General features: G+C 29.9%; 1 protein-coding gene and 1 long non-coding RNA gene across 16 annotated transcripts in view; one reads left to right on the top strand and one right to left on the bottom strand.

Moving 5' to 3' along the window:
* Positions 1-27,568, top strand: part of LOC121126754 (pro-neuregulin-2, membrane-bound isoform) — a 63,598-nt gene that overhangs the window by 31,578 nt on the left and 4,452 nt on the right. For 4 of the 10 annotated variants that reach the window (XM_071892012.1, XM_071892011.1, XM_040722080.2 and 1 more), the window contains 3 exons: positions 5,709-6,008; positions 27,303-27,405; positions 27,460-27,536. In XM_071892012.1, the coding sequence (XP_071748113.1) occupies positions 5,709-6,008; positions 27,303-27,405; positions 27,460-27,536 (480 nt within the window). Of the gene's footprint in view, positions 1-1,625; positions 2,021-5,708; positions 6,009-12,075; positions 12,202-12,354; positions 22,620-27,302; positions 27,410-27,459; positions 27,537-27,568 lie in introns of those variants that run through there. The other 6 variants (XM_040722081.2, XR_011782519.1, XR_005867157.2 and 3 more) reach the window with 6 other exon arrangements.
* LOC121126756 (uncharacterized) lies at positions 7,660-27,085 on the bottom strand. 6 transcript variants are annotated; one of them, XR_011782521.1, is made up of 6 exons: positions 26,065-27,085; positions 10,382-26,006; positions 9,290-10,297; positions 9,097-9,236; positions 8,909-9,034; positions 7,660-7,975 (listed from the first exon to the last, which is right to left on the bottom strand). It is a non-coding gene; the product is annotated as an uncharacterized lncRNA (long non-coding RNA). The 6 variants fall into 6 exon arrangements; XR_011782522.1 differs by having other exon boundaries at positions 9,290-11,653; positions 11,797-26,006; XR_011782523.1 differs by having other exon boundaries at positions 9,290-10,641; positions 11,797-26,006.

Raw genomic sequence — 27,568 nt, 5'->3', positions numbered from 1 at the left:
TGAATTTTATTATAAATTGGGACATATACCCTTGTGTATAAAATATTTGACTGACCAGAGATACAATATCTCTTCGTCCTATCTTTTTTTGCTTCATGATTAAATTGCTTAAATTTGGAATATAGATCAAATTTATATTCATTTGTTGTTTGATTTAATTTAAATCTTAAGATTGACACATCTGATGAGACTATTTTATCTTTTTCAATAGAATCCAAAACATATTTGCTATTGGCCGTAATTTTATGACCTTTAACCCCTCCACTCTAAAGAATAATGAGAATCTTTTTTATAATCTGAATTATTTTTATTTCTGTATCAGCCCCGATTAAGATGTCATACATATAGAGTTTTTGTTAGGATTGTATCTACTGCTTTAGGGTATTTATTTGTCCATCTTTTAGAAGTTGATTGGAGACAATAACTAGTGATATACACATCCAAAGGGGATTCTTGTGAATCGAAATAACTGTGAAGGCGATTAATTAGAACTGCTCTACAAATTCCAATTATATTAGATGTTACTTGTTTAGCTTATGGTCTGAACAGAATAGCAACTCTCCGTCCTGATTACTTCTAAAATACAAACACTGTCTTATATATTTCTTTTTAAATTCAGGTGATCTAAAATAATGGAATGTTACACCAATCACGTCAATTGAGAGAAAAAGTATATTAATGTTATGGATGAAAACAATGATGGAATCTAAAAAGAAAAATATTTTTGAAGAATGATACACTTTTCTCAGAAATAATGTTAATACAAATTTTTTTGAATCCAATTCAGGTAACCATTAAAACATTGAAAGAGAGATTGCCGCAACTCCCAGGTGTAACTATCGTTTAAAATCTATGACGATATATTACCCTTTAACCTTTGATAACTAAATGTCAGGAGATGATAGAGAAAAAACAAGGGATACATCAAATAGAGTGAATGAACACCAGAAACCATCAATTACGATTATGAGTTTTTTAAATACAAAAACGTTCCTATCGTCAACTTGGATTCTGAAAAGGGTTTTAGTTGGATGTCGGTGATAAATGTAACAAAAAAGACCCATTTGACCGAGGTCACATCAAAAGTATGATAATAAGACAAAACATTGAGATTTACTCTGCAGATAGTTATTTTATTTATAAGTTATAAATGTATTAATATTATTAAATAATTCGAAATTTTAACTTTCATTTTAAATATTATATACATATTACAGCTGGCAACGTCTTTAATAACGAAACGGATGAACCGTCATCATAAACAACGGTTCCGATAGCCAAATTTAAGTACCTACAAATGTAAAAAAAAAAAATCAAGTAAATAATAATAATAATACTTGTATGATTTATAAGAGCACTTAACTATCTTCTTAGTAAATATCCAAAGTTTAATAATTATATGTTACATTTCACAATATCCTTAACCTGATTTTCTATCAAATTATGTACATTCATGTCCGACAACACACTGAAAACTCTCTTAAAACCACAGTTAACCATGGGAGTGTTTTTGTATTTAAAAAATCAGCTATCTTTCGGAAGCCAATTCTCTCAATTTGATGTATTATATGAATATTACTAATATTATTAGCCTTGCTATTCTGTTCAGATCATAAGCTAGACAATTGACATAATATTTTTTAAGGCTGGACTTCGGCTGTTTTAATTCAATATGATATATTCAATTAAAACCTTCAGTCTTTCGCCACATTTGTAATCATTTTATTGTCTGCTTTTGTCACATCTTCCAAATTAATGGGATAATGACGACCCAAAAATAAACATCTAAAGTACCAATCAACACAAAAGTCAAAGATCGCTGTCGAGTTTTGTAGTTTCATCCAATGCAAGAAATATACACTTCCCTTCAAGTTCTTTCTTTATCCTGGACAACACTTCATTAATTTGAGACTCAACCGACAAGGTGATTAAGAAGCGATAGGGAATTAATTTTATAGTATAAATTTCCAAGAACTTAACAAAATTTGAATGATTCACGATATGGAGTGGAATATTGCAGGTAATATTGCTAAATCTGTAATAAAATTGGAATGTTCAGAATTGTAATCAATTATGTGACTTTATACAGTACCAAATTCCTTTCATAAATTTGAGTTTTACTGTGTTGTTCTACTTTAAACGTATTCAGGACTATAGTTCCATATTTACAAAGACGTCATGCAAAAAACCTCAAATGATCTTCGTAACTCCATACATTTTTACCACTATTATCAACTATCCAGGATTTAATATCTACACTTTATCTCAAATTTAATCACTATACTACTTTACATATTTCTAAAACATATTAAATAATAAATAAGTATTTATAGTTACAGATTACTTATTTTTATATGATCATGAATTATGATATGTTTTCTCCTCAAGAAGGAAAAAATAATGATGACAGCTTCGATTACAAGTTTCTAGTAATATGAATTGCCAAAAAGCCAATACTGTTTTTTATGGACATATAATATTCATGTCTGTTTACAACAAAAGTGGTTTGAATTATTTTATTCTTATTTTTGAGAAACATGTATTTACCACAACTATCTATGAAAAGAAGATAAAAAAAAAAACTAATAAAAAACATTACTAACTGTTTTTTTCCTTTCCTTCACATTAAACCCATAAAAGTTTCCCTACAAAAATTATATCCCTATTAAAAAGTCATGTTTGTTCAAATTCACAAGATTTTTTTTGTTTAAAGAATATATAAGCAAAAACTTTATAAGAATGTTTAGGGCAAAAAATAAGCAAAACTCATATGATATTTTCTGAATTAGTTTAAAAAATGGAAATAAAAATATCTATTAAAATATTATGTGTACGTCCTAAGCTACTTCTCCCCTCCTGCCTCTATGTAAGGTTAATAAAAATACAAGGTTAGACCTTCATGTAATCGGCCTTGCTAGAACTTTCAATCTGATGTAGTGAGCCCACTGCTGGGCAAGACAGGCAGATTTTGACAAAACATACAACCACTCATAGTTCATGACGTCAATATTGCTAGAATTTTCAATTTGATGTATCGTAACGATTGCTGGGTAAGAAAAAGAGATTTCGACAAAAAATGTAACCACTCATCTACTATGTCGTCAATATTAAGAGCGTGGTGGAAGTTAAACATCAGTCGCACACGCGTTATGGTATAACCTTGTATTTGTATTAACCTTGCCTCTATGTACATTTTTCAAACTTTTCAAAAATCACTCTTTAAGGCTGCCTACGTAATATGGGAAAAATAAATTTCCATCTTAGTGATAGAGAATAATTTTTTTGAATTAAATTAATTGATTTTTATCATTTAAATATCTAAAAATGGTAGATTTTTTATGGTTTTCACATTACATTCCGTGTACACACATGATAAATGAGGTTACCCGCCTTAAAAGATATAGTTTCTCTAGCAATCAAACATTTTCTTCTCTAGAACATATTTTTCTAAATGATAGTACAAATTCTTACCTCTAATAGCACAAGTTTTAAGAGTGAAATAGCATCGTGGTTACAAGTTATTTGAAAAGTGAAAGCAATAAAATATATTTTGTCAAAAGTTCAAGTATGTTGTCATTTTTTTCACAAATAGTAACATAAAAATTAGCTCAACAAATTTTTAATAAAATTTCAAAATATTTTTTCAAAAATCAAAGTAGGTTGTCATATTTTTTTATTCTGGAAAGTTTTTTACTTTACTTTCCCTTTATGCCTGTGTGTGAATAATTGGTCACATGATAATTTTTGGGAAAATCTATACGTACTCAAAGAAAATTAAATTTTTTTGGAAAAAAAGTTTCAAAAATTAAATTTCAAATATTAAATTTTGTCAAAAAAAAATTCAAAAATCTATAACTATTCACAAAAAATTTCAATTTTTTATTTGTAAAATACAAATATTAAATATCCCACCCTAATATTCATCTTTAAATAGTTATTTTTTAATAGTTCTATTTAAGAGGTAAAGCGGAAAGGGTTAAGAAAAATTCTTCAAAATAAATCCTGAAAAGAAAAAAATAATCTTAAGGTGGGCTCACTAATTTGCTTACACAAACGTATCATTCCTTTTGTGTTATTATGATCGTTAAGGCCAGGCTTGTGAATGGAACGCAAAATTGAACGGCGTTCTATGGAACGTACTTTCAATGAACGGAACGCTGACAGGAAGGGATTTTTTTTAACGATGAACACTAAAAATGAGATTTTAGCGTTCCGTTCCGTTAGATAATAGTAATTTCGGAAGGGGTTTAGGTGTCCACGGGATAAGTATCATAGAAACTATGCAAATTCAGGGGCAATTTTTGAAATTGGGGAGGTATCTAAAACCTCCACTCCTGCAGACGCCCCTGATATTAATATTCTTGTAAATGTGAATTAACCACTCTAGAAGTACATAATTATTATTTATTTCTCTTTTATACAGTATTGATTTAATTTCTCTTGTACTTTAAGTACAATTAGCGGTGCCTTAAAAGGACCATAATCATTTCCTCGTTGAAATGAATGATAATATGTTGGAAAATTTATTTGATGTTCAATTTTGAGAAAAATTATTCTAACTTCCGTTGGGGTTAACGTGCTACAAATATACAATTTCATTACAATAACTCGGTATTATTAAGAGTTGGTGAATATTTATATATAATAGATTTTAATAATTAATTATGACTTAATACATCCATATTTACATATCGAATTAAGAGGATATCGATATGAATCACAATGGACATAGCTATTCTACTTCTATGAAAATAAAAGATGGTTATTCTAGTCGGCTATTTGTCTTTTGAACTTTAGTTTGATTTTTTTATGACTTCCATTGATATTTCAGACTAAAAAAAGCATTGCCACTCCAGTCATATATGAAAGCGTTCTCATGTTTCTACATTCAATTTAATTTATCAATTTCATTTGGAGTATTCGACTCAAAAAATTACGTTATAAAGAAATAATATTTTCCTAAAGTTATATTGAAAAACGAATATCTAAAACAAACAAACATGAATCACGTCAGTAAAATATAAACAATCCATTATTTATATTTAAATTTTGTCATCGATATAAATACTATAATTTTATTATATGGTAATTGTGAATAATATTATATAATAACTGTGAATAACATAATCAAATTAATTATCCTGATCAAAGCGATACTACTTAATATTTAGTACCACTGAAGGAATTTTATTATGTTACATAGCCATATTGAAATTTGATATAAAAAAACCACTTAAAAAATAAATTAACAGAAGAAAAAATTGAAAAAATTACCGTCAAAGTTTTAAAACTTTTTGTTCTTACGCCTTCGTGTTAAAATAGTTAAATATAGTTTGTTTATTAACCATATTCACGATTTTCTTATATAGTTTCTTACAATTTTTATTGTTCAAAAACCTCTTGCAATGTCTGAATTTTTTTTTTTTTTTTTTTTGAAGTAACTACTTTCTTTAAAGATTGAAAAATAAAAATATCACATTGATTTGAATTGAGCATTAAGGAAATACTTCAAGTTTACAGCTTGTTTATTACTTTTGAATATCCTTCTTTAGCTTCAGTTATAAGATTTTATGAATCAATTATTACTTTTTTAGTACTTTATGTAGTGGCGATAATAATATTAATTATTCTACATTATTTTTCTATTTTATTTTAAATTGTTCTTTACCATCATTGTAGTAAATAGATCGCTTTTGCTCGCATTTCAGTTAAAAGGCCATATGTTAAAGCGATTATTTCTAATTCGGGGCATGAAATAAAGGAAAGTGGTCAAGTAAAACTAAAATGTATTCTATCTCAGACTGGAGTTCCTTCTTCTACAATATCATGGACTTTAAACAATCGTAAGCTAATGCAAACAATTCGGCACAACATCCGAACAAAGAAAAAAAGATCTATTCTCAGGATTCAAGGTATGCTGAAATCTGATTCTGGAGAATATAAATGCAAAGTGCATAATATAATTGGATCATCGAGTGCGTCATGGCAATTAACAGTCAAATCATCAAGTATGTACAAAATACCTTATGTGTATTAATGGAGCAATGTATAATAAAATTTCCAACAATTAAAAGATGTAATAATAAAAGTAAAGATAATTTCAAATAATAAAATTTTAATTATTTTATTAAAAATAATATACGATTTATACGATAAAAACTTAGATTTTTATTTAATAAATATGTTATATCTTATAATGAAATTTTCAATTTATATAAAATAAGCTAAAGAAAATATTTAAACTAAAATATAGTTGTTCAATGACATCACTTGTTTAAAAAAATTTAAATGCAAGTCATGGATTTCTTATATTTTACTAAAGTTATCAATAAGCACTTTTTTTTGTTAGCATTATCTTAAAATTATCTTGAACTAATTTTGACCCAGCCGTTAAATATATTTTGTTGAGTGTGTAATAGTAATTTTATGTGGTGTAGCTTATGATAAGCGCTTTTCTACTAGTAAAACATTCCTATATAGCATAAGGGTAGCTACACAAAATCTTGGTTTTATATAACTTTAAAAGCCTATCATTTGGTTCTTTACCCCAATAAGGAAAAAAGATCAAACTTCTTTATTTTTATAACCCTTGGTAAATAAAATATCAAAATTGAAAAATTGTCTAAATAGTTTGAAAAAATTAAGAATTTAAATCATAAATGAGATTTAATCTACAGCTTCTTGATTTCATTTCTGTTAAGTACTTCGAATTTTAATTTAATACATCAATTTATAAGGAAATGTTTACAAATTCACTGACGATAAAGAGCATAAGGGTATATTGAGATATATTATATATTAAAAAAATAGCTTTAAGATTAAATTTATAGTGGAATAGTCGTAATGTGAATTTATTTGTATACTTTTTATTTTAGCTACAAATTTACTTATTTTGTGTCTTTCATATAATTTTCTAATATAAACTTTAATTAGTTGATTGACTATGTTTACACACTTGTAACTATTGTGCATCCAAAATTGATTTTGTATAGCATTTTCTCACCTACAAACAAGAAATGTTCTAAATCAAAGAACCTCCTCCGCTTGAGAAAGAAAATTGTCGAGGAAGATTATGATATACAAAATTTTAAAAATAAATTGCAATGGGTCTGTTCCACAATTAAACAAGTCATAACGTCATTGTTTTGGATATATACATTTCGTCCTCTTGCTTGATACGTTATGGCTATTTCATGATGTACTCTTTTTGATAAATAAACGAAGTAATATCTTCGTCACTGATTTTTAAACTTATGCTAATTCTATTTTTACGATTTTAATAATGATTGAATTAGTATGTAATACATGAATATTGTCTGTAATATGTGAAAAAATTAAGTTTAAATTCTCGATAATTAAAAAAGTTATAATCAAGTGTCGATTTGTGATAACTCGATTTGAAACAGATCCTGTTTTATTAACTTATGATGACTCAGTTGTATTTAGCAAACATATATAGCAGGGAATGTATGTTTCACATAAGTGTCCCAAAATTGGTAATTATAATTAATATAGTTTAAAAGTTATTAGTGAATTAAAAAGTTAAAATTCTTATTTTTTCTCCACCGAGAAGTGGCGAAAACGAGTTATCACAAGTATACAAAACAGCAACGAAGTTAGTCTATATTTATGCTCGGTTTCTAAAAGAATAAGAATACATTTTCTTGTTGATCCCTCGTCTTTTATATATTATATATATATAGGCCATTTTAACATTTATATGAATACGTTTTTGCTTTCATATAGAAATACAAATTTTAGCTACGCTTTTAATAGAATATTACTAAGCAATATTATAATACAGTATGGAATAAAATATTATGTATATTTAAATATTACGAAATATATTTATATACATTTAAAAAAATGGTGAATAAATAATATGACGGTGATCGTTTTGGCAGTAAAATAAGAAATATATAGCAGTTGGTATAATTTACTTATTTGGCTAATTACTAGATGATTTGGGGCTTTTCTTCTGTTTCTTTTTCTAGGAAAAGTTGCATAATATAATAAAAGTAACAACATGAGTATAGTTGATAATATTGTAGAGAAAAACGCGTGCAAGGAGAAGGGGGGGGGGAAAGACATATGGTATCATTGTTTAAATACAGATGTGATTATCATCTGCCTGCTTTATTATGATTTTTGAGGGTATAACGAATGTATTTATTAGCAAAATGTTTAATGAAGAAATACTACGTATAATTGACTTAGACGTTTTTTATACGTTACAATAGATTTGAAAACGTCACACTCCATGAAATTGTAATTCATTATTAACCTTATTCTCAGAATAATAGCTAATGAAACGACAAAGTAGAGTATTTGAAATATATTTGAAGCTCAAAGTTTAAAAAAGAAGGCTTTAATTAAATATAATCTACATACTAAAAAATAAACCATTAAACATTTAAGTTAAATATACAAAATTAAACAATTAAAATCATATAACTATTATTAATAATAAATTATAAATACAGAATATTGAAATAATAGATTGATCCAGATAATTTTTTCTTGTTCTAACATCGGAATTCAGTTAAATATGTCATAACTTTAGGTTGCAATACACAAGCGAGACGTGGAGTTTAATCAAAAAGATAATCACCCCTCTTCTTTATGTGGAAGTTGCTATATACAATTGTGCACCGGATAGATATATCTCTACCGATGAGATCTAACTAATTATTAATAATAAAGTAAATGTCAAAATCATAAAATTAGACAATAAATATATTAATAAAAAAATGTCAGAAATAAATTCATCGTAAAGATTTAGAGCAAAAGCTAATTATGTAGTAATGTCCGGCGATATTACTCCCTAATAAGAGCATCAAAAAAGATTTTCCCCCGTTATTTAGGTATGCTTATATAACAACATACTATTATCATGAAGGATATACACAATTGTTAATTATAATGCAACACCCAATGTAACTACCCTCGTTGTTGTGACCATTTAAACAGTTGTTTTTGCCTTTTATGAGTTTTCTGAACACCATTTCTTGGAGCCCATCAACCATAACTAAGCCTTAAGTGATAAAAAAGTAATATTTATTGACTATGTAATATTGGAAAACCTAATTAGCATACCCAAGTCTTAAAGCGAACTAAGTAGTCTCAGACAGACTAGTTGCAAACCATCCAAAGCTACTACCCCCGTTGTTGTGACCATTTAAGCAGTTGTTTTTGCCCTTTACTGAGTTGTGTATCATAATTCTTGATATGTTTAGCTAAAATAGAATCATATTTTAGGGTTAGATTTAAAAAAAAGTTGAATACTTACTGATAGATAGTCCAAAATTCAGAGTTCCATTTCGAAATTAGTGAATATTTTATACTTTTTACTGTTAACTTGATCGTCATTTGGTGTGAATGACTCAAAACATTTTTATATGTATTTCTATAAATGACATCAGTACCAACATCCTCCATTAATTTAATGATGGTTCCTCGGGAAGGGATAGGTTTACCCGTGTATTTCTCCATAAATTTTTGAACGTAGATGATTAGTAATGGATAAGGTTATATTACATGCAATAAGCATCGTTGTGAGATCAGAGTTAAAGTCTGACTTGATGTATTCATCGTGTTAAATTGATTTTATAGATGAATATCCATACTCTTGTTATGAGATGAGGATAATGAGTGGCGTGTAATTCTAGACAGGGGACTAAAGGCACATTTATATCGACAAATCCGACAAACCATCTGTTTCTCATCCGGTAAGTATTTTCGAAATTCCTAGGCCTCCATTTTCAGAAATCCAGACAGAAAGCGACATTATTTTAGGCATTTTATTCAGTTCTCTATCGACTATCCCCATCTAATATTATTATATTAATATTGAGTAATAAAGGCGGGAATGATAACGTTCATGATTGATAGAAGAAGATGTATATTATTTAATCAATGATGCCATGCGTATTTCTTCTCTTCTCCTCGCACGCTTTTCTATTCTTACCAAAATTATCACACTTAAACATGGGGTATATTAAAAAAATTGTAGAGGCACTCATTTTGTTCTCCAGAAAAGAGTAGGGAATTTATAAGTAATGCGTATATTATTAGGTAAAAATTTATGTCAAAATGTCATGTCATTTTTAAAATATTTTATTTTTTAAACTTTTATCACATACTTCAATATTTCAACTACCATTTGACGAAATTTCATGAATCTGTCATGAACTATCTATGTGATTTTGTATGTCGAAAAATCATAACATAGAAGTTGAGAAAATGAGAGTAGTAATTTCTGTCGCTGTCAGTTAAATATAGGAAAATATTGAGATCACTGAAATTAAAGAAAAAACTCCATCAAATCATGTTTGTTATAGCCTTCAAATCATTTTTTTTGTTTTTTGAAAATCATACATACCTATAGATATGTATATATTATTTGTTCATTATCATATGTACAGACTTCACGAGTACGATTATCATAGTACTGAATAAATAATAGTACTTTCACATCATTCTGACAAGTTGTTCACTGGGTAAGTCTAATCCTGAATTTGGCCCACTGATGTCACAATTAATGATTTAAGAAGAAATTTATCACGTGAGTTACTTCTTGAGTTGAAGTTTACTGGTTCATCAGATCCTAATAGTTGAAAAAGACTGTAGATCTCCAGTGCTCTAAATAGTTAATTTTACCGTTACTAGGAAAGCAATTATTTCATTAATTAATTTTGTTTACGTATAGACGGAATCATTATGGGTTCTCCATTTATCATTCGGTACCCTCTGTTTTCTCCCTTCCCACTTTTTTTTTTCCTCTCCTTCTCTCTTTTTTTCAGAGAATATGTAATGAGGACGGGAATATTCGTAAAAATAAGGTGCGTTCAAAAATAATATAGGGTAATATTGTTAAAGTGACATGTCAGCTGTTGATGTTTGAGTTATAATTTTAATACATCATTCTACTGCTGAACTTTTATAATAGCTATTAATATTATTATGAAACTATTGATTAAGTTATCATTCAAATATTAGTGATGAACTGCATGTAAAGTATAAAGTAATTTATAATGATTTGGATGGATCTTTAACACGAAGCATTTGGATACATGGATCCCAAACCCCCCATACTTTCCTTTTCTACTTTCTGATTCCTCCCATCGGCTTCATGTTCAGTTCAAGAGATCTCGTCTCTTAGTGCCTCACTGGGTGGATATCATCTCCTTTAATTGAAGGATCCTTCATTGTGCAAATGTCCTTTACATAAAGGTCTGGGATAGTCAATACAAGATCTTTTATGGTATCGTGGTATACTTCTATAATAAGAACTTAGTAGTTCCATAAAAGACAGAATAATTGAATGAAAGACCCAATGAGAAACAGAGAGAGACCCCATCCACTGCTCATTCATTGAAATTTTTTTTACCTATTCTTTTTCTATATCCCAATCACAACACACTATTTTAATTTTCCAAAGATTTTATATTTCTTACTTAATTCTTGGAAGACAGAACATATAAGCAGAAAGTAATAACTAGTGCGTATGATCATGAAAAACGTAGAGTAACATTGAAGGATTGTTCCAGGGATATCGAGGCATAAGTCTTTGGTGGACTCAGAGTAGAATTGCTATTCACTAGTGATGACTAAGGACGTCCAACATGGAACGTCCAAAACAAAATTACGTGTGCTAAATATATAGAGAATGTACTCTTTTTAAATGAATATTTTTCTACAAATCTATTCCTCTTGTATTTTGAAACTTAGTTCAAATTCACACCACAATACAATTAAGCTTTAATTTATTCTGATTATAAATATGTATATACTCACATTGTTCAATGAGACTATAATATCTCTTGATTGTTGCGTATAAAGTATGGTGCAGGTAATAATTCTTGTATCTTAATCTATTTTGGTTCAAAAACTGGATAATTAAACCATAATTAATTATACAAATATAATAAAGATAACTATGTTATAATTGACATTTAAAAAACCAATCTAAAATAAATACAAAAATTGTTTTTCATTTTTTCCCTTTTAATCTTTTTTTTTTTTTTTTTTTTTTTTTGCTGTTTCCTTTTCTCTTCTTCTAATTCATTTATCTAGCAACTTCCTTACTTAGTTGCAGGTCTTATATTCTACCATGAATGATGAAAGTATTTAGTGTTTATTGCCTAAGTCATGCAAGGAGGTAGCCATCCTCAGAAGTAAGGGGATTAATCTCATCTAGTGGTACACATTTTATTATTTTCAATCCGAAATGGCATTGTGCGAAATAATTAAGACTAAACATTAATAAGAAACGTTTTAAGATTTTTTTTATAATCTATTCATTAGCCCCAAATGAAAAATGTCTTCGGATTGAAAATACAGTTCTATATATAGAAAGGTAGCCAATGATAAATTTGAATGATCCTGTGGGGGTCAGAATATGATTCTTTCATAAATACACAAAAATATCTATATTCAACTTGTGAGAGTTGAATATAGGTACTAATCTACTCTTATCTTTTCGACTATATTACCAATGTTAAGTTTAAAATATCTTTATTCTAATTCAGTAAAATGATGATTCGTTTTTATGAAAAGGAAAAAACAGGAAAAGAAAAACAACGTACAAGGAACAAAATTAATATTATCTATAAAAGTCGAACTCCAACAAAAAAAAAAAAATAATATAAATATGCAATAACATGGAATTCTAGAGACATCGAAGACTAATACCATTTCTCCTGCGTTTTTTTCCTTCCACCTTGAGTGCTAATAATTTATACTTTCATTCAACTATGTGAATCTTCTCTTTGATGTTAATAAAACTTTATTATTCTTCATCATTAGTCATTACTCATTAACGTTCCCATATATTCATCATCTCATAAAGATAAATATATAATATCATTGGACAACAATAGTTAATTTTGAGGAGTTTTGCAAATAAAAAATTAATTAAATTGGTTCTTCAAATACTCTTAAACATCAGCTTTTCTCATTATAATAAGGATTCTCTTATGAATTATTCTATGATGATATTGTATTAGAATGAAGATTATGTTACTAAATTTGATCTCATGTTTCAGGTGTTTTATAAAATCATGCCAACTTGTTTTTGTGTAACCACTTGTCGAACTGGATATAAAAAAGAACCTAAGGCACATACCATTTCTCTTCAATCGTTCCCAAAATATGAATTCTTAATATTACCCGGCTTAAAGCCATACCTAGTCTCTCCCTCGTCAAGACACAACACTTAGGCACCTTCTAAGTATTCAAGAGTTTGTTCCGTCCATTTTCAAGATAAGGATTTTGTTACGGAAAGTCAACATGATCGTCGGAAGAGTTGAAAGAAGCAGTTGTCGTCTATGGATCCTAAACTCCGGAACCGTTATTTAAAACCGTCGGCTCTTCCTAGAATTTCCCCTAATCTTCCAAAATATTTATCTACGGGAAAGCGTGAGAGGAAAACAACGAAAGCTTCATCATCAGCTAGGCTTCCTGCTGAAAATTTATGCCTTATCCAGGTGGAAGAAAATTTATTGAAAATTGATCTTGGGGATGATTTTGAGGACTTGTGCTCCACATTGGACGTTAAACAACTTCCAGAAAATGTATGTGCAAAGAAGATAGAGGACTGTATTCAACTTTACTGCTTGGAAGGTTCATCCGAAGCATTCGTTGAAATAAAATTCAGTCTAAGTATTGAAATAGATCTTACATTCGCAATTTTTAACAAAAATGTCAAAGTGGATCCTAAAATTATTCAGCATCTAATGATCAAAAAAAGATTACTTCCATAAACAAGCTTCAAAATATGCTGTCCTATATGAAATCTCCAGGCTCTCCATCAATGCAAGAAATAATTTCTAATTCAGTTAATGATATGAATATGCTTCTTCAAAATTGGTCATTGGACATCAACTCTCAGCAACGAAAGAAAATAATGTTCATCTGTGAACACTCGTCCTTCTAAAATCCACTCCTACCTCGACGCTTTTCTCTTATCTATTTATCAACTTCCCTCGTTTGGCACAATACAAGTCCTGCACTTTATACACAATTGTCCACTGATAGGATAACTTTTCTATCACCAAACTACTTGAAAAAACTCTCATCGTCTTTTACTATGAATTTTTGACTATCTTCTTCACCTAATCACTACTTGTCTACAAGAGCCAAGTCACTGTCTCATAATAAGAAAATAAATGTGATTTTGGTAGATGAAGTTTATAGGAGTCTTGACTTGTTTAGATGTTTTTATTTATTCATCATAGTACCTTGTATTCTTTTTCATGTGTTTTTTCCTATCTATTTTCGTAAGAAGGAATGCTCATATTCACTTAGTTAGAACATTGGTGACCCGTCGTGATATCATATTTCCTTAAAAATCTCATTCTGATGGTCAAGATCATGCGGACAATGCCCCTCAGATCCAACAAAAAAACGTGGCGGAAGAGGTCATCAGCTCAACTCTTGCCGTAGTAGAACTACGTCTTCTGAAATTCTTGGCGATGGATCTGGAAAATTGGTTTCAAAGAATTGAACTGGATTTTTGGATGAGGAATATCAAAGAAGATCAGGCCAAATATTTTTTTAGTGGCTTCTGCATTACCTGGTGAAGTTTTTATGTATATTCCTGTTAAAAAGGAAGGTCTCATGCATGATTGTGAAAAAAAAGGCAAATTTACAGAAATATAGCCGTAGACCTTCAGATAGAATTTAAAAAATTCTGATTTATTGTGCGATTCATCGGGATTTTTCCCTGGGGAATTTATAGATGAAGTTGAGCGTCTCCTTGACGAGGAATGCGCCCATGATTTGCGTCACTATGATTGACATTCGCAATCCCTCATGGACACCAAGACAGTTCCGTACTTTTACATTCATAGGAGAATTCCATTTTGATACTGAACACGTTTCTGGAAAATTAAATCATACTGCAGACATTCTTTCTAGAAGGAGAAATAACATCACAGTAGGCCCAACCTTCATTGAAGAAAAAAATTTTTTTTCGTATGAAATAATGGTCATGGTCATTCAGATAGAATAAAGATATTTAAATCTTAAAAAGTTTTTACTGCACAAAGAGTGGAGTTTTTTGAGGAAGATTAACATGGCAGGATGGAGGTCAAATTACAAAAAATTTACTTGTTTTAACGATTAAATCAAAGGGTTCAAGTTACCGGGATACTGTTGCACTTTATCCTATGGTTAACCTCCATTCTGAAAAACTTCATGACTTACTCATATAGATGAACTCAGAGCTTTTGAATATTGGTTCAATGTAATAGCTGTTTCTATGGACAATGCCACTCCTATCAGGAAATGTTACCATAAGTATTTTTGTAATGGATCCTGGAAACCACAAATACCGAATCCAGCAACTCCAGATTCTTTTCTCTTTGATAGTACTCATAATTTCGAAAACTTGTATAACTATTTCCAAAGGAGAAAAATATTAAGATGTCCTAATTTCGGTGCTATTTACATCTCATCTTTAAATTTTCAACAGATCATTGACTTATACAAAATAGAAAAGCATAAAACTGTCAAAATTGCACATAGTTAATGACAAAAGCGGTGTATCCAACTTTTATTGAAAAAACCAACGCCAGTAAAGCGCTAGTTTTTTCAATAAGAGCTGCAACTGCGCTTTCTTTCCATGAAAGCGCAGTTGAAGCTCTTCAGTATTACTCCTCAACGTACCCTGCATAGAAAGTTACTGAAAACTTTGTCTCCGTTGTAAGAAAGTATTGGAATATCGTAAATTGTAAGAAGTCTTCTGTGGGAGTTCAAAAAGGGACACTTCAAATGAACCACACAGCGCAGCACACGATAATTTTGAATATGTTTTGAATTTCAATGCTTCGCTGATTCTATCCAGGTAGAAACAAAAAATCACCAAATGAGATTTACAATGGAAACCTTTCCAGCCTTGAAGCAAGCTAAAAGTGCAGCCATAATGATTGCTCAACATCTACTTATGAACTGAGACTTTAAATACGTTCTTCTCGGTGAAGTACAAATTGATTTTATAGAATCCAGATTCAGCTGGTACCGTCAGCTCTCTGCAGCAAGCTATTAGGTTACAGTAAGACAAATACTTGACGTTCAGAAGAAAACTAGAATACTGCCACTTACTAAATTTGATGGGTTTAATATTCAAGAAATAAGGAACATTCATTCAAGTGGATCTGAAAATCAAGATGTGGACATAAAAAAGTTCAAAACAATAATTTTGGCTTCAGTCGAGGAAAAGGAGATGACTCATGACCTTGAAAGAAGTGACGAAGCTCTTTTTTATGTAATTTCTGGCTATTGTACGTTCACAAACTTCAAGACTGAAATGCAATGATTGTTTCGACTTTCTTGTATCTTCAAAAGATTTCCCCTTGGGTATTTTCAGTGAATCTGGTCTCGAAGAGTCTAAAGATCAACTATCAGAGCAAATAAACAGAGGATGTTTCTATTCTTCAACATAATTTTGTTTTAATATAATCAACAAAGTATTTGTGGTGTATCAAATTATAATATGAAATAAAAAATCAAGGTCTCAATTTTTTCAATGTCGAAATTTAGGAAAACTTTATTCTACTCCATGTTGTGAACTTGTATATTACTTTGAGAACGAATTATGATATAATTGTTCTTCTAATAATTCATTACAAAGTTTATTTTCTCATTGTTCGATTCAATTACTTAGTATTATGAAAAAAAATAAAGTAGAAAGCTTAATAGTGACATTAATATTAAAAGATCAGCTACACACACACCGAAAAATTGTAATAAAATTTAAAAGATTGTTAAGTTATCTTCCAATCAATAATAAATCCTCATATATTAATAAATTTCTCTCAGATGAAGAAAAAATGCTTATACATTATTTGCGAACTCTACTTGGTTAATTAATATATTCTCCTACAAAAGAGTATATAAAGAGGATCCCGTCATTTCCCTGAAGCGGTAAAAGATAGTCGTGGGTATGGGATCCCATTCTTCTCTGGGGCTCAATAAGGGTTGATGCTTCATTGGTGGAAGCCTGACCATGTCCTTCCAACGAGGAAGCAACTAATGGTCGTTGGATGGGATGGCAATTTTTTCATGGATCCCCTCTAATCCTCCTCCAGAGGACTCACGTATGTTGAATTGACGTTTGGTGATAGTTAGATTCCATCAATCCAACAAAGCGTTTATAGGAAGCCCAAGGGATAAAATCCTACTGTCCTCCGGAGGAGTAATGTTAGTTCGTTCCTTACTCTGCGTGAGTCCAACTCCGTCCATTATACGAAGTGGCTCAGGTGAGCAGTGAAAGTTCGACTGTCAGCCAAGAAAACGGCTATAGAGCGCCTTTGGTATCAAATATCAATCCTTTTCTATAATGTAATGTCCTCTAAGACAACATGGAAGCCAGTATTCCTGGAGAACAAGGATCCTCAGGTATAAAAGTAGATATAACTGATAATAAACAATAAACAAAGGGAAACAAGTAGCCAGTAGGAAATGAATTATAATAGTCTGTCTTCTTCAATCCTGTAAAAGAGAAGAAGGAAAATTTAACCCTCAACGTGGAATAACAAAAAAACGTGAGTCTTCCATGTCTCTAGAGTTCCATGGCAATAATAAATTTTAAAAAAAATAGTATATCAATTACGTTTTAATTTGTGTTCCTTGTTTTGAGTAAAGCTTTTATTTGCTCTTTAGTTTTAGATTAATTTATGTGAAGATAATCAAATCATACTGTATATCACCATCGGAAATGACTTTCTTGTGAAGAATCCGCCTATTATATACAAAACGTATTAATTTATCAGTCTCCAATGATAATATAAAAAAAAAAATTGAAATAACATCCTATGTGCGCTCACCTTTTTTTTTACTCAGGATTTCCATCTTTTATCATGATATGCAATTGCTCTGCCCATGTGTGCTGCATTTCGAAAGACCCTGATCTCTTAAAATGTTTTTGAAAATGAAAAACCATGCAAACAGACAAAATGACTTAAGGGTATTTCAAGATATATAATTATAATAATAGGCACAAGACATAAACAGCGAGTTCAGGGTTTTGAAGTTTACATTTCAAAGCAAATGACTTCATCACTGCATCAGTGGATAAATCTTGTGATAGAGGGAAACCCCTCCAACACCGGTATGCAATTTCCTGTAATCCCATGAATATTGTGTGTGTAAGTGTATCGCTGAGACATCTTATATTTTCTGATTTTCCTTCAAATATTATTGGAAGAATGTGTCTTATGCATCACCGTACTACGATATTATGGCATAGTTCTGATGTATTTCTAGTAATGTAATTTTAGTAATCAATAATTAATTTTTTACCTAAGTAAAATAATAATGCCTTGATTTTTCAACTATTTTTATGCCAAATGAACTTATTTGAAGTTCTTAATCAATATATATATATATATTCCTAATGCAATAACTTATAAGTAAAACAATAATATAAAACTTATCTTGTCTAGTTCCATATTATAATAGTAGATAATCAATAAATTTACAAGGATCTACTCTGATTTACAATTATATACTTATCTAAAAGGTAAAAGGCGAAAATTCTTCGTTTAGAGGGAGATTTTAACACACCCACGACTTATTAAATAATGAACAAAAAGATGAAAGAGCACATACATCCCCCGTGTTTCCTTTTTCTAATCGGTAAACTTAGTTTTTTCTTAAAACATATCCCTTCTTTACATGTGCGTCAAGATGGGTCACCACATCTATCATGCATTAGAAGTAATACATTTATAAACAATAATTTTCTGAGAACTTCCATATCACAACTGGCTTTTTGAAACAAACAAAGATGCGGTGTATTTTCTTTTCAGCTCCTTCATTAATTGTCATAAATTGACTCTTGTATGATTTAATGATACTGATTCTACGTATTATGAATTCAAAAAAGGTATCATATACGATTTTGACTTTTATATCAATTCATATTAATCAAGAGCCTTTCTTTAGAATTCGTGTCATTTCATACTCAGTCAATTGATACTTACAGCGATAAAATTATCAATTCAATGTATATAATCTAATATATATATATTATCTAAATGATAAATAAAATAAAATGCTGAAGGCTAGGAATTATAGGTTTAAAAAAAATTCCTTTCCTTTTTGACAGTTGAGGTGGAGAATGCATAAAATAAGCTAGTTATGTGTTATAATTTTCTAACTTTAACAATTTCTCCTTTAAAAATCAATTCCACTCGATATATATATATATTTGAGGATATTTTAATTGGTCAGATAGAGTTGCACTGATTTAGTATAATTAAACATTATTGTATTACAATTACTTTATCTGACCTAGGAATTGTTTTTGAAGTTCATAGAGTTAATGTATATTTCCTTCTCTCCGTCAATTCGTCAAAGATGTTGAGCATATATCTTTTCACACACATCACACAGATAGGGATTAACGGTAGCATCATCTGAGTAGTTATGCCCGTAGTTAAGAGCACAATACTTTGAGTAGGGTATTTGGCAATTTATTTCCTTGTCTTTTGGAGGATGTGAATCCTCTTTCGTGGTCTTAAGATACCGAACAGCCACAATATAAATTTTTGATTTTAAAAGATGTATCTCTATTTGAAATCGCAATTCTGATGCCTCAGTGCATAGATGGACCGCTATAATATTATCGTGAATCATCTAAGATTATGTTGACAGAACATGGTCTTGATTTTCAATAATATCATTTCATAGCGGCTTTACATCAGATTTCAAGCAGGTGTACCATATATTTTTTTGACAAATGGTGGTGCTGAAAAAGCTTTTAGATTGAACTTAATAGTCCAAAAACTATTTATGTTATGGTTCACTCTGCAGAACATGCACAATTACAATGTGCTGTCGGTGCTTGCTGCAGTTGGTATATGGTATATTGGTACATATACAGCAAGCTTATTTTGAAGCAGAGCATGTAAACCCCCTCTTACTCTACTCATTGCAGAAGCTCATCATACCACTGACTAAGTAGATTGTCAATACAGTAGCCAGCAATAGAAAAGTGTGCCAGTATCTAAGAGGTTATCTACAGCATCAAGTGAATGCTAGTAAAATAACCATAAAAATGCTTCTCTAGTATGGAATTGTTGAACAAGTCATTCATCAAAGACAATTTTTCCACATTGTAGCTACCTTTAGTCACTTTTGACTTAAACCCCTGAAAAGTTTTCATTTTTCTTGATATTTTTCTGATCTCTTTAAGCAACATGTCTTCCGATGTTTCTATGATTTGATATTGGATATCTCTTGATATCAATGTTGTATTTTTTGAATATTCTTGGTAACGCATTCTAGCTTATCATATTTCTCAAACGTGTAGTACATTATCTTTAAGAATATACCTAAAGCAATGTCATCATTATCTTCCCCGTGTATCAAAGCTTCTGAAGTCCCATAGAGCTCAACTTGTTTGCATAGAGAAACTTAGCATTACTTAAAATATTTTTTCCATTTTTTTTTCAAAGAGTATTTAAACAAAAATAAGGAAAGAAGGGATTTTTATTAAAAAAAACTAACTTTAGTGATTACGAAAAAAAAATGGTGTGGGGTGAGTTCTTTCTTCCTTTTTATTCAATATTTAATAGGTCGTCGTAGAAGTAAGAATCCTCGCCTATCGTCGATGTAAATTGATTTTTTAATAATGCAAAATAAAATAGATTATATGAATTTAAACATAATTAAAATATTTTTTCCGTATTAATATTATTTTAAAAGTGGAAGGTTCTCCTCTTTATAGCAGTAACTCATTTTCTCCCACTACCCCAAATCATATTATAGGTAGGTGATATTAACTATGATCTTAATTGTGTAACACTATTTCTCATTGGTAGTACTGCTATATTTCCAATGTAGGAAACAGAAGCAGGCATCTCACACTACACAAGAATGAAGCCATACTCGCGTTCAGTATCAGACAGAATTTTCTGATCTCAGTGTTGTACTCAATGTACAATTTCTTTAGATGCTAAGGATTTCGTTTCCCCAGTATTTCCTGAGGTTTACATATACGGGAAATTGATGCAAACCCCACATTAAATTATTTAATTATGTTCGTTTCATTGAATTGTATTTAACCATCAAATTAAACGTTGATACATATTGAAGAATCACACGACGATTTATGCATTGCAAATGATACGATATATCATCCGATAATAAATGATATCCAACGAAATACAAAATATTTTGAATAATAGAACTTTACTATTATAACAATTTTATATACTCCTATTTTTTTTTTTATTCTATACAAATAATAACAAACCTAAATTAATGTATACATCTGGAACACATAATACATATTTGGTACTTAAAAAGGTAAATAAGGGATAGGTATTAACCCAAAAAACTAACACTTTATTTATGTATCAAATAAATAATTTTTAAACGGTTTTATACTTGCATAAAAGCTTCACATTTTGAATATAATATGTGTTTTTGAAACGGTATGAAATTTGAAATTGCAGATGTCTCATTTTTTCTAAAATGAGTTACATTGATTTTAATGATTCATGAATTGATTTCTAATCCATGGGTTGGATGGTTTATTTCATAATTATATAACCACAGAATCATCTAAAATTAGGTTATTCATCACTTCTTATTTGAGCTTTTTCTCGTGGGTCGGATGTGTTTACAGAATTCAAAAAAGAGGGACAAACAGTCTCTAAAAAACAACAATTTTCTTTTCCAGGATTTATCAAAGCTGAGAAAAGATATAAAATGAACGAGTATTTGCATAGCCTTATTGAAAACAGAAATTCTGTTCACCAATTTTAGGCACTAAGGAGTTAGTGGAACATGATAACCAGCCATTCTTTGAAAAGGGAAGAATAATTTACCTGTATCAAAAATAGGCTTGCGTTTTAGGTCATGGAGGGTGAGAATGTTTTCGTCCGTAGCAATTTTTTCAAGCTCACTTTGATCTCGAAGATTCTTAAAAAAGGTTTTTTGTTCAAGTTTTGGTGAATGATGTTGATAGTGTTATTTGAATTAAAACAAGGAGTATTTTAACAGATGATTCTATGGTAAGCTACCTATTCCTTTAATAAATACAGAATATAGTTATTTGAAAAGTAAGTGCCAAATATGAAATTACCTCCTAGCATTAGAAGCGTATCAAAAATTTCTCCATTCCTGTTGAGGCTTAACAATTATATCTTTAAAAATTTTGAGATAGACTTTAGGAAAAAAAAATTAACTATTAAGACAAGTCCTCTTCCTAATTGAGACCGCGATATCTTTAGGACGGGGATGCAATGTTTATGGAAGAATGTACCAAGCCATTTATCTTCCTCCATTAACGACTCCTCGCCTACACAAGGGATAGCAGAAGCAATATATATATAATCTGAGGAATCAATTTGGTATGATATAAATTAATTATCTTTTGAAAATTAAATTTTCCTCACTGGAGACAGGCTTTCGAGTTGACTTTTATACAATTAGAAGTAACAGATTCATCCCTTTTCCGTTCAACACCCAATATATTAACTGTGTTAACTATAGCAGAGCCACCTATTTTTAAATCCGAAGAAGGATACCAGTGACATATAAAGAGCATGGAAGTTGTGTTAAAATTCACCTTAATTCCCGAAACCCTAGTGAACTTTTCAAAAGCAGTAAGTATAATTTCATCTGTCTTTCCCAATTGTTTAATCGAATTTCCTTCAATCATAAGCGTAAGGCATATATAACCAAAATGAACCCCGAACCCCATGTTTATACGATTCAAGTAAAGGTTTAAATTTTTTATTTTAATTACTTCGAAAAAAGATTTATTATCATCGGTTCGCTTTTGTTATTTTTGCTTTGTAATTGAAATTTCTAAGCACTGCTAGTATGTCAAAAAAAGGTATATTAACTTGGACAATTTAAATATTGATTTGGGGGGAGAGCAGCTTCGCTGTCATGGCGTTTTATTTGATTATCTTAGAAACAAGTAAGAGAGAAAAGGAAATAAACAGAATTTCCACACCTTTTTTTAGCAAGGACATAGATAGATATTCCTTAGATATTGATCCTCAATTCTACTCTCTGTCCAATAATGATTTACATATAACTCCCAACAAATCCTTTGTGTTACTTTCCATTATTATTAAGCGCAAGTAGTTACTTTTTACTCATACAATCTCTCCTAAAAAGTAAAATCATAATCATAACAGGTTTGAAAAAAGAAAAAGAAAAAACACTGCTGAGATTGCCAAAAGCAAAAATATGTTGACTCGAATAAATCCTTGGAATTTACATCTCTAGGCATTTTGTAATCTGAGAACAAGACTTATGGGCTATTGAATTAACTCTCTTGCTAACATAAGCTGTTTATTATATGATTGGGTAAGGGAACTATGCCTACTCGGACTTGAACCGGACACTGAAGATACATATCTGAATATTGTATCTAACGGATATTAACTCCTTTCTTTAATTATATTTACTATTTAGAATGAGTAATTATTTATGAAATATGTAGAAGATCTATAATGTAAATAAAAAATAATTAATGATAATTATTAATATAGCTAGATACTAGTATATTATAAGAAATATTTTTTTTAATATTTGGTTTCTTATATTGATGACAACTTCGATGAAAATGTATAACAGGCTCATTCATAAGTACACATTTTAATTGCACATACAAATTTGGCTATAACATATACGTCATGAACGGATACCATCATCCCTATTGATTTATTTCCAACCACGAATCATCTACTTATATTATAAGAGAAAAGTGCTCATATTTTGTATAGAATACCAGTTGTGGCTAGGTAAGTATGTGTATGAATTGAACAAAGCATCTCAATATATACATTCAAATTACTCGAAGGAAATATTAAACATAATTTTTAAAACACTCCTTCCCCATCAATAAAAAAATAAGGACCGTATTACTAATAAGTCCAACTAATATCTGGAGTGGACTTACGGTCAATTACTTAACCTTAAGTAAGGCGAGGTGTATTTTTTCTACTTAAAAATCAAATGGCAAAACCTAATTTACTTTGTGAAATATTACTCCTTCTATATTTCAACAGCATCTGAGAATCTATATGAAGTCAGATGGGATATTCCACGTCAAGTGTACACACCCTCACGGCATGACTGTCACCGATTTTGAGGATGTTTGGTGTGCAGGATTTACTTTATGAAATAAGAGAGTGTGTGAAATATTAGGATTCTGTAACACACCTGGGCTGTTCTAGGCCCACTCAAAGTTGGGTCTGATGCATTGGACCTGTATTGTTTAATAATATAATTACTCTCATAGTGGCTCGATTTTAACACAAATTAAGTCAAAAGATGCACAAGAACACAAACTTAAACTTATATTCAATCGTAATGTTATTTTAATCAAAACTAAAAGTTTGGAGCCCTGGTGCAGCCTTCAAAATAGCGCCCTGCCAAGTAACAAACCCGATTTTGTTTTAATTTTCGTAGAACATGTATCAGTATATGTTTTCAAGCATATCCAAAATTCAGAGTGGGATCTTAATGGGATCACTTCCAACAAGACCATTATTTAGAATATATAGCGCCACTTTTATAACATATTGGTATGATTGTTCTATATTTAAACTCGTATTATATATAATATACATATTTTCTGTTGATTAATTAAATAAAATAGGATTCCTATTTAAGTATAATATGGTTGAAAATTTATATATTTTATAAAATAACATTATGATATTGATTGTTGAAATTGTACCTCGTCGATGTTCAAATTTCAAGGCTCCATCTTTAAATCTTTCATGCAATAATTCGTTAGGGTTTCTCCGGAGTTGAAGAAATTGATGGAAACTCATGAAGTTAAATCGGAAGTTGGGACAGCTCAATACTGATCTGCAAAGGGAATGTTCAATTTTTTTATATGGAAAATAGGGCAAAATGCCCCCAGACTACAGGTGACCTATTGATGGAACCTTCAAGAGGAGACTACAAAAGACGCCGTTATTAAATTCAGAATTTATTAAGTTTTTAGAGTTTATCTCATATGAAGAATATATATTCCATAATAAATTCAAACAAATAAATTATATAAATCATGCTTGAATTTGTATTCTTTCTTTTCAACTTTTGTATCGCCATCGGAGAGGATCTTCTCATGAAGAATCCGCATAATATGTACAAGATGTAAAACTTATTAGTCTCCAATGATAATATAAAATAAATTGTAACAATTTATCCACAATTAGCAATTCTAATTTATTTCTTAAGTGGTTTCCTATTAATTATGTGTTTCTTTAGTTTTTATCAACTTGTATATCTTGGTCATGACTATTTACAGTATCTATTAGTAATTTGAATTGATATTTATAATTATACGGTCACGTCATGTATTGCAAGCTCCTGGTATAACAGCAAATTTAAGGTCAATTTTCTATGGAAAAATTCTCTATAAGTAGCTTGTAAGAGGAATTCGTGTACACCACTTATCAAATTCCATAAGAAAACTTAGTACCAAAACGAAAATCCAGAAAATATATTGGTGATAATGGAAGCGAGTGGATCACGGAAACACGGAGGTCAAAATTCACTTATATAAGGAGATACGAAGGAATCCTGTCTTAATAATATAAATGATATTTTAAACTGTATTGAAAATACTCACCCTACAATAGTGATGCTGAAACGATGCTTTCAGCTCTCCTGATTTAAGCTCCATAGGTGTACACTTTTATTATTCAAAAATGGTACATGCAAATTTGCGAATAATTTAAGCAAAAGTTATGCCTTCAGGTATATTGATACGTAATTTTATCTCTTCTCTCTTGCTTTAACCTCCCATTCGAAAAAGAGTTGGCAAGCCTGGACGTTGAAGCATCGGTATGAATTTCTTAACATTCATTGAATTTTCGGAAGATAGGAGAGCAGCAGTCTCTTATACTTGATTATCATTTTACAAAGGACGACTTCGAAGGAAAAGATGCTACCGAAAGACGTCCTTCCTCAACTTGATAGTATTGATCTTCCTCGGGGACCTCCTGATAGGAATGAAACTCCTATAAAAACATGAAGATGAGAATGATCAGCTAGGTGTACGACAGTCGACAGTAAAACCTTAGAATCCTTGCAGGGGAAATGATCGGCAGAGATTGACAAAGCTTTTGAAGAATTTTTGTTGCAATAAAAATTAGTCTTAGCGTTATCAAAAAGCTGGTCTTCTCCTTAAAGGACAGGTTCCAGGGCTTACAGACTAAACCATTATCAGAAGACTCTAATAGATTAATCTTAATATCTGGCATAACTAATTTCTAACTAAAAAGTAACTCAACTTTACTGTATAAATATTTGTAAAGACAAAAATATCGATAAATACTTGTTATCGTCTTCAGTATAAATAAAGGAATGACGTAATATAAATTATATACGTATTATTATACTTATTAATTTTACTACGTAGTACGTACCATAAATAAATGTGTGACGTCATATACAAACGAGATCTTGCGAAACAATATGAAAATTCTGACCATATTATTTCCTTAGGCTAACGGTAGCGTTTCGATATTTGGTTTAAAACTTCAATGCTGATGAAATAACAAGGTATCAATATTGTAAGAAAACCAATTAGGTATTGACATTTGATTTTAATCATAAAAAAAACAAAAAACAAAAACACTTCCTCCGAATATGAGATTGAGTGATTGGCCCTTGGTCCACTCCAGATATGAGTTTCATTGGCCGTGGGAAGGAGAATAATCTAAATTTAAAATAGCTTTGGTGTAAGGGAAATGTTGTTACTACTTTTATATCAACATATATTTTAATTATATTATGTGTTTTTAACATAATTTACGACAAAAGAATTATTTCATTCTTCTTTTAGAGACAGATGTTTCAACTCCGACGACTTATCAAACGATAAATATATTTTTTTAAATATATAAACTATCACTATTTATGGAAGTCATTTTTTAGGGTTTTCATTAATAACTGATTTCATGCTGAAGAGTCTTATATGTAATTTAAGTTTAATCCCTATGCCTTAAAAGTAGGGACAAAGTTAGGATTTTTAAACTAAGGGAGCCATTTAAGGGTGTCACTAAACAAATCTTGTAGATCGGGGTTTTTTTTTTTTTGGGGGATTTGGAGGTTACAGAAAATCTGAAACAATAAATTTATTTATTATATTCTCATAACTATAAGTTAAATTAAATTACATTTTTACATATTGGGATTAATATATTTTCATAAAAAAACTATTCCATACACATATACACTTATGCATGTGAATATTATACAAAATAATATAAATATTCAATATTGGTATAGATAATTCTCATTTTTTTCATCAGAAGCTAGCCCGTCACATCAAGTATCAGAATGCCCAATAGAGTCATTTTGTCTTAATCGAGGGACATGCTTATTTTATGAAATGATCGGTGAACTAGTATGCAAGCAAGTAAATTCAAATTAATTAACTCACTAAAAATATATCTTGCTTTTTTTAAGATGTAAAGAAGGATATGCGGGACAAAGATGTCAATTTAAAAAAGCAAAAATTACCCTTCCGTTTGATGAAAGTAAATGTAATTATTAATATTAAAACCATTGTTAGGTA

This window comes from Lepeophtheirus salmonis, chromosome 12 (genome assembly GCF_016086655.4).
Source record: "Lepeophtheirus salmonis chromosome 12, UVic_Lsal_1.4, whole genome shotgun sequence".
Lineage (NCBI taxonomy): Eukaryota > Metazoa > Arthropoda > Copepoda > Siphonostomatoida > Caligidae > Lepeophtheirus > Lepeophtheirus salmonis.
Note: the sequence above shows the minus strand (reverse complement) of the source record. Positions and strands in the feature narration are given on the sequence as shown.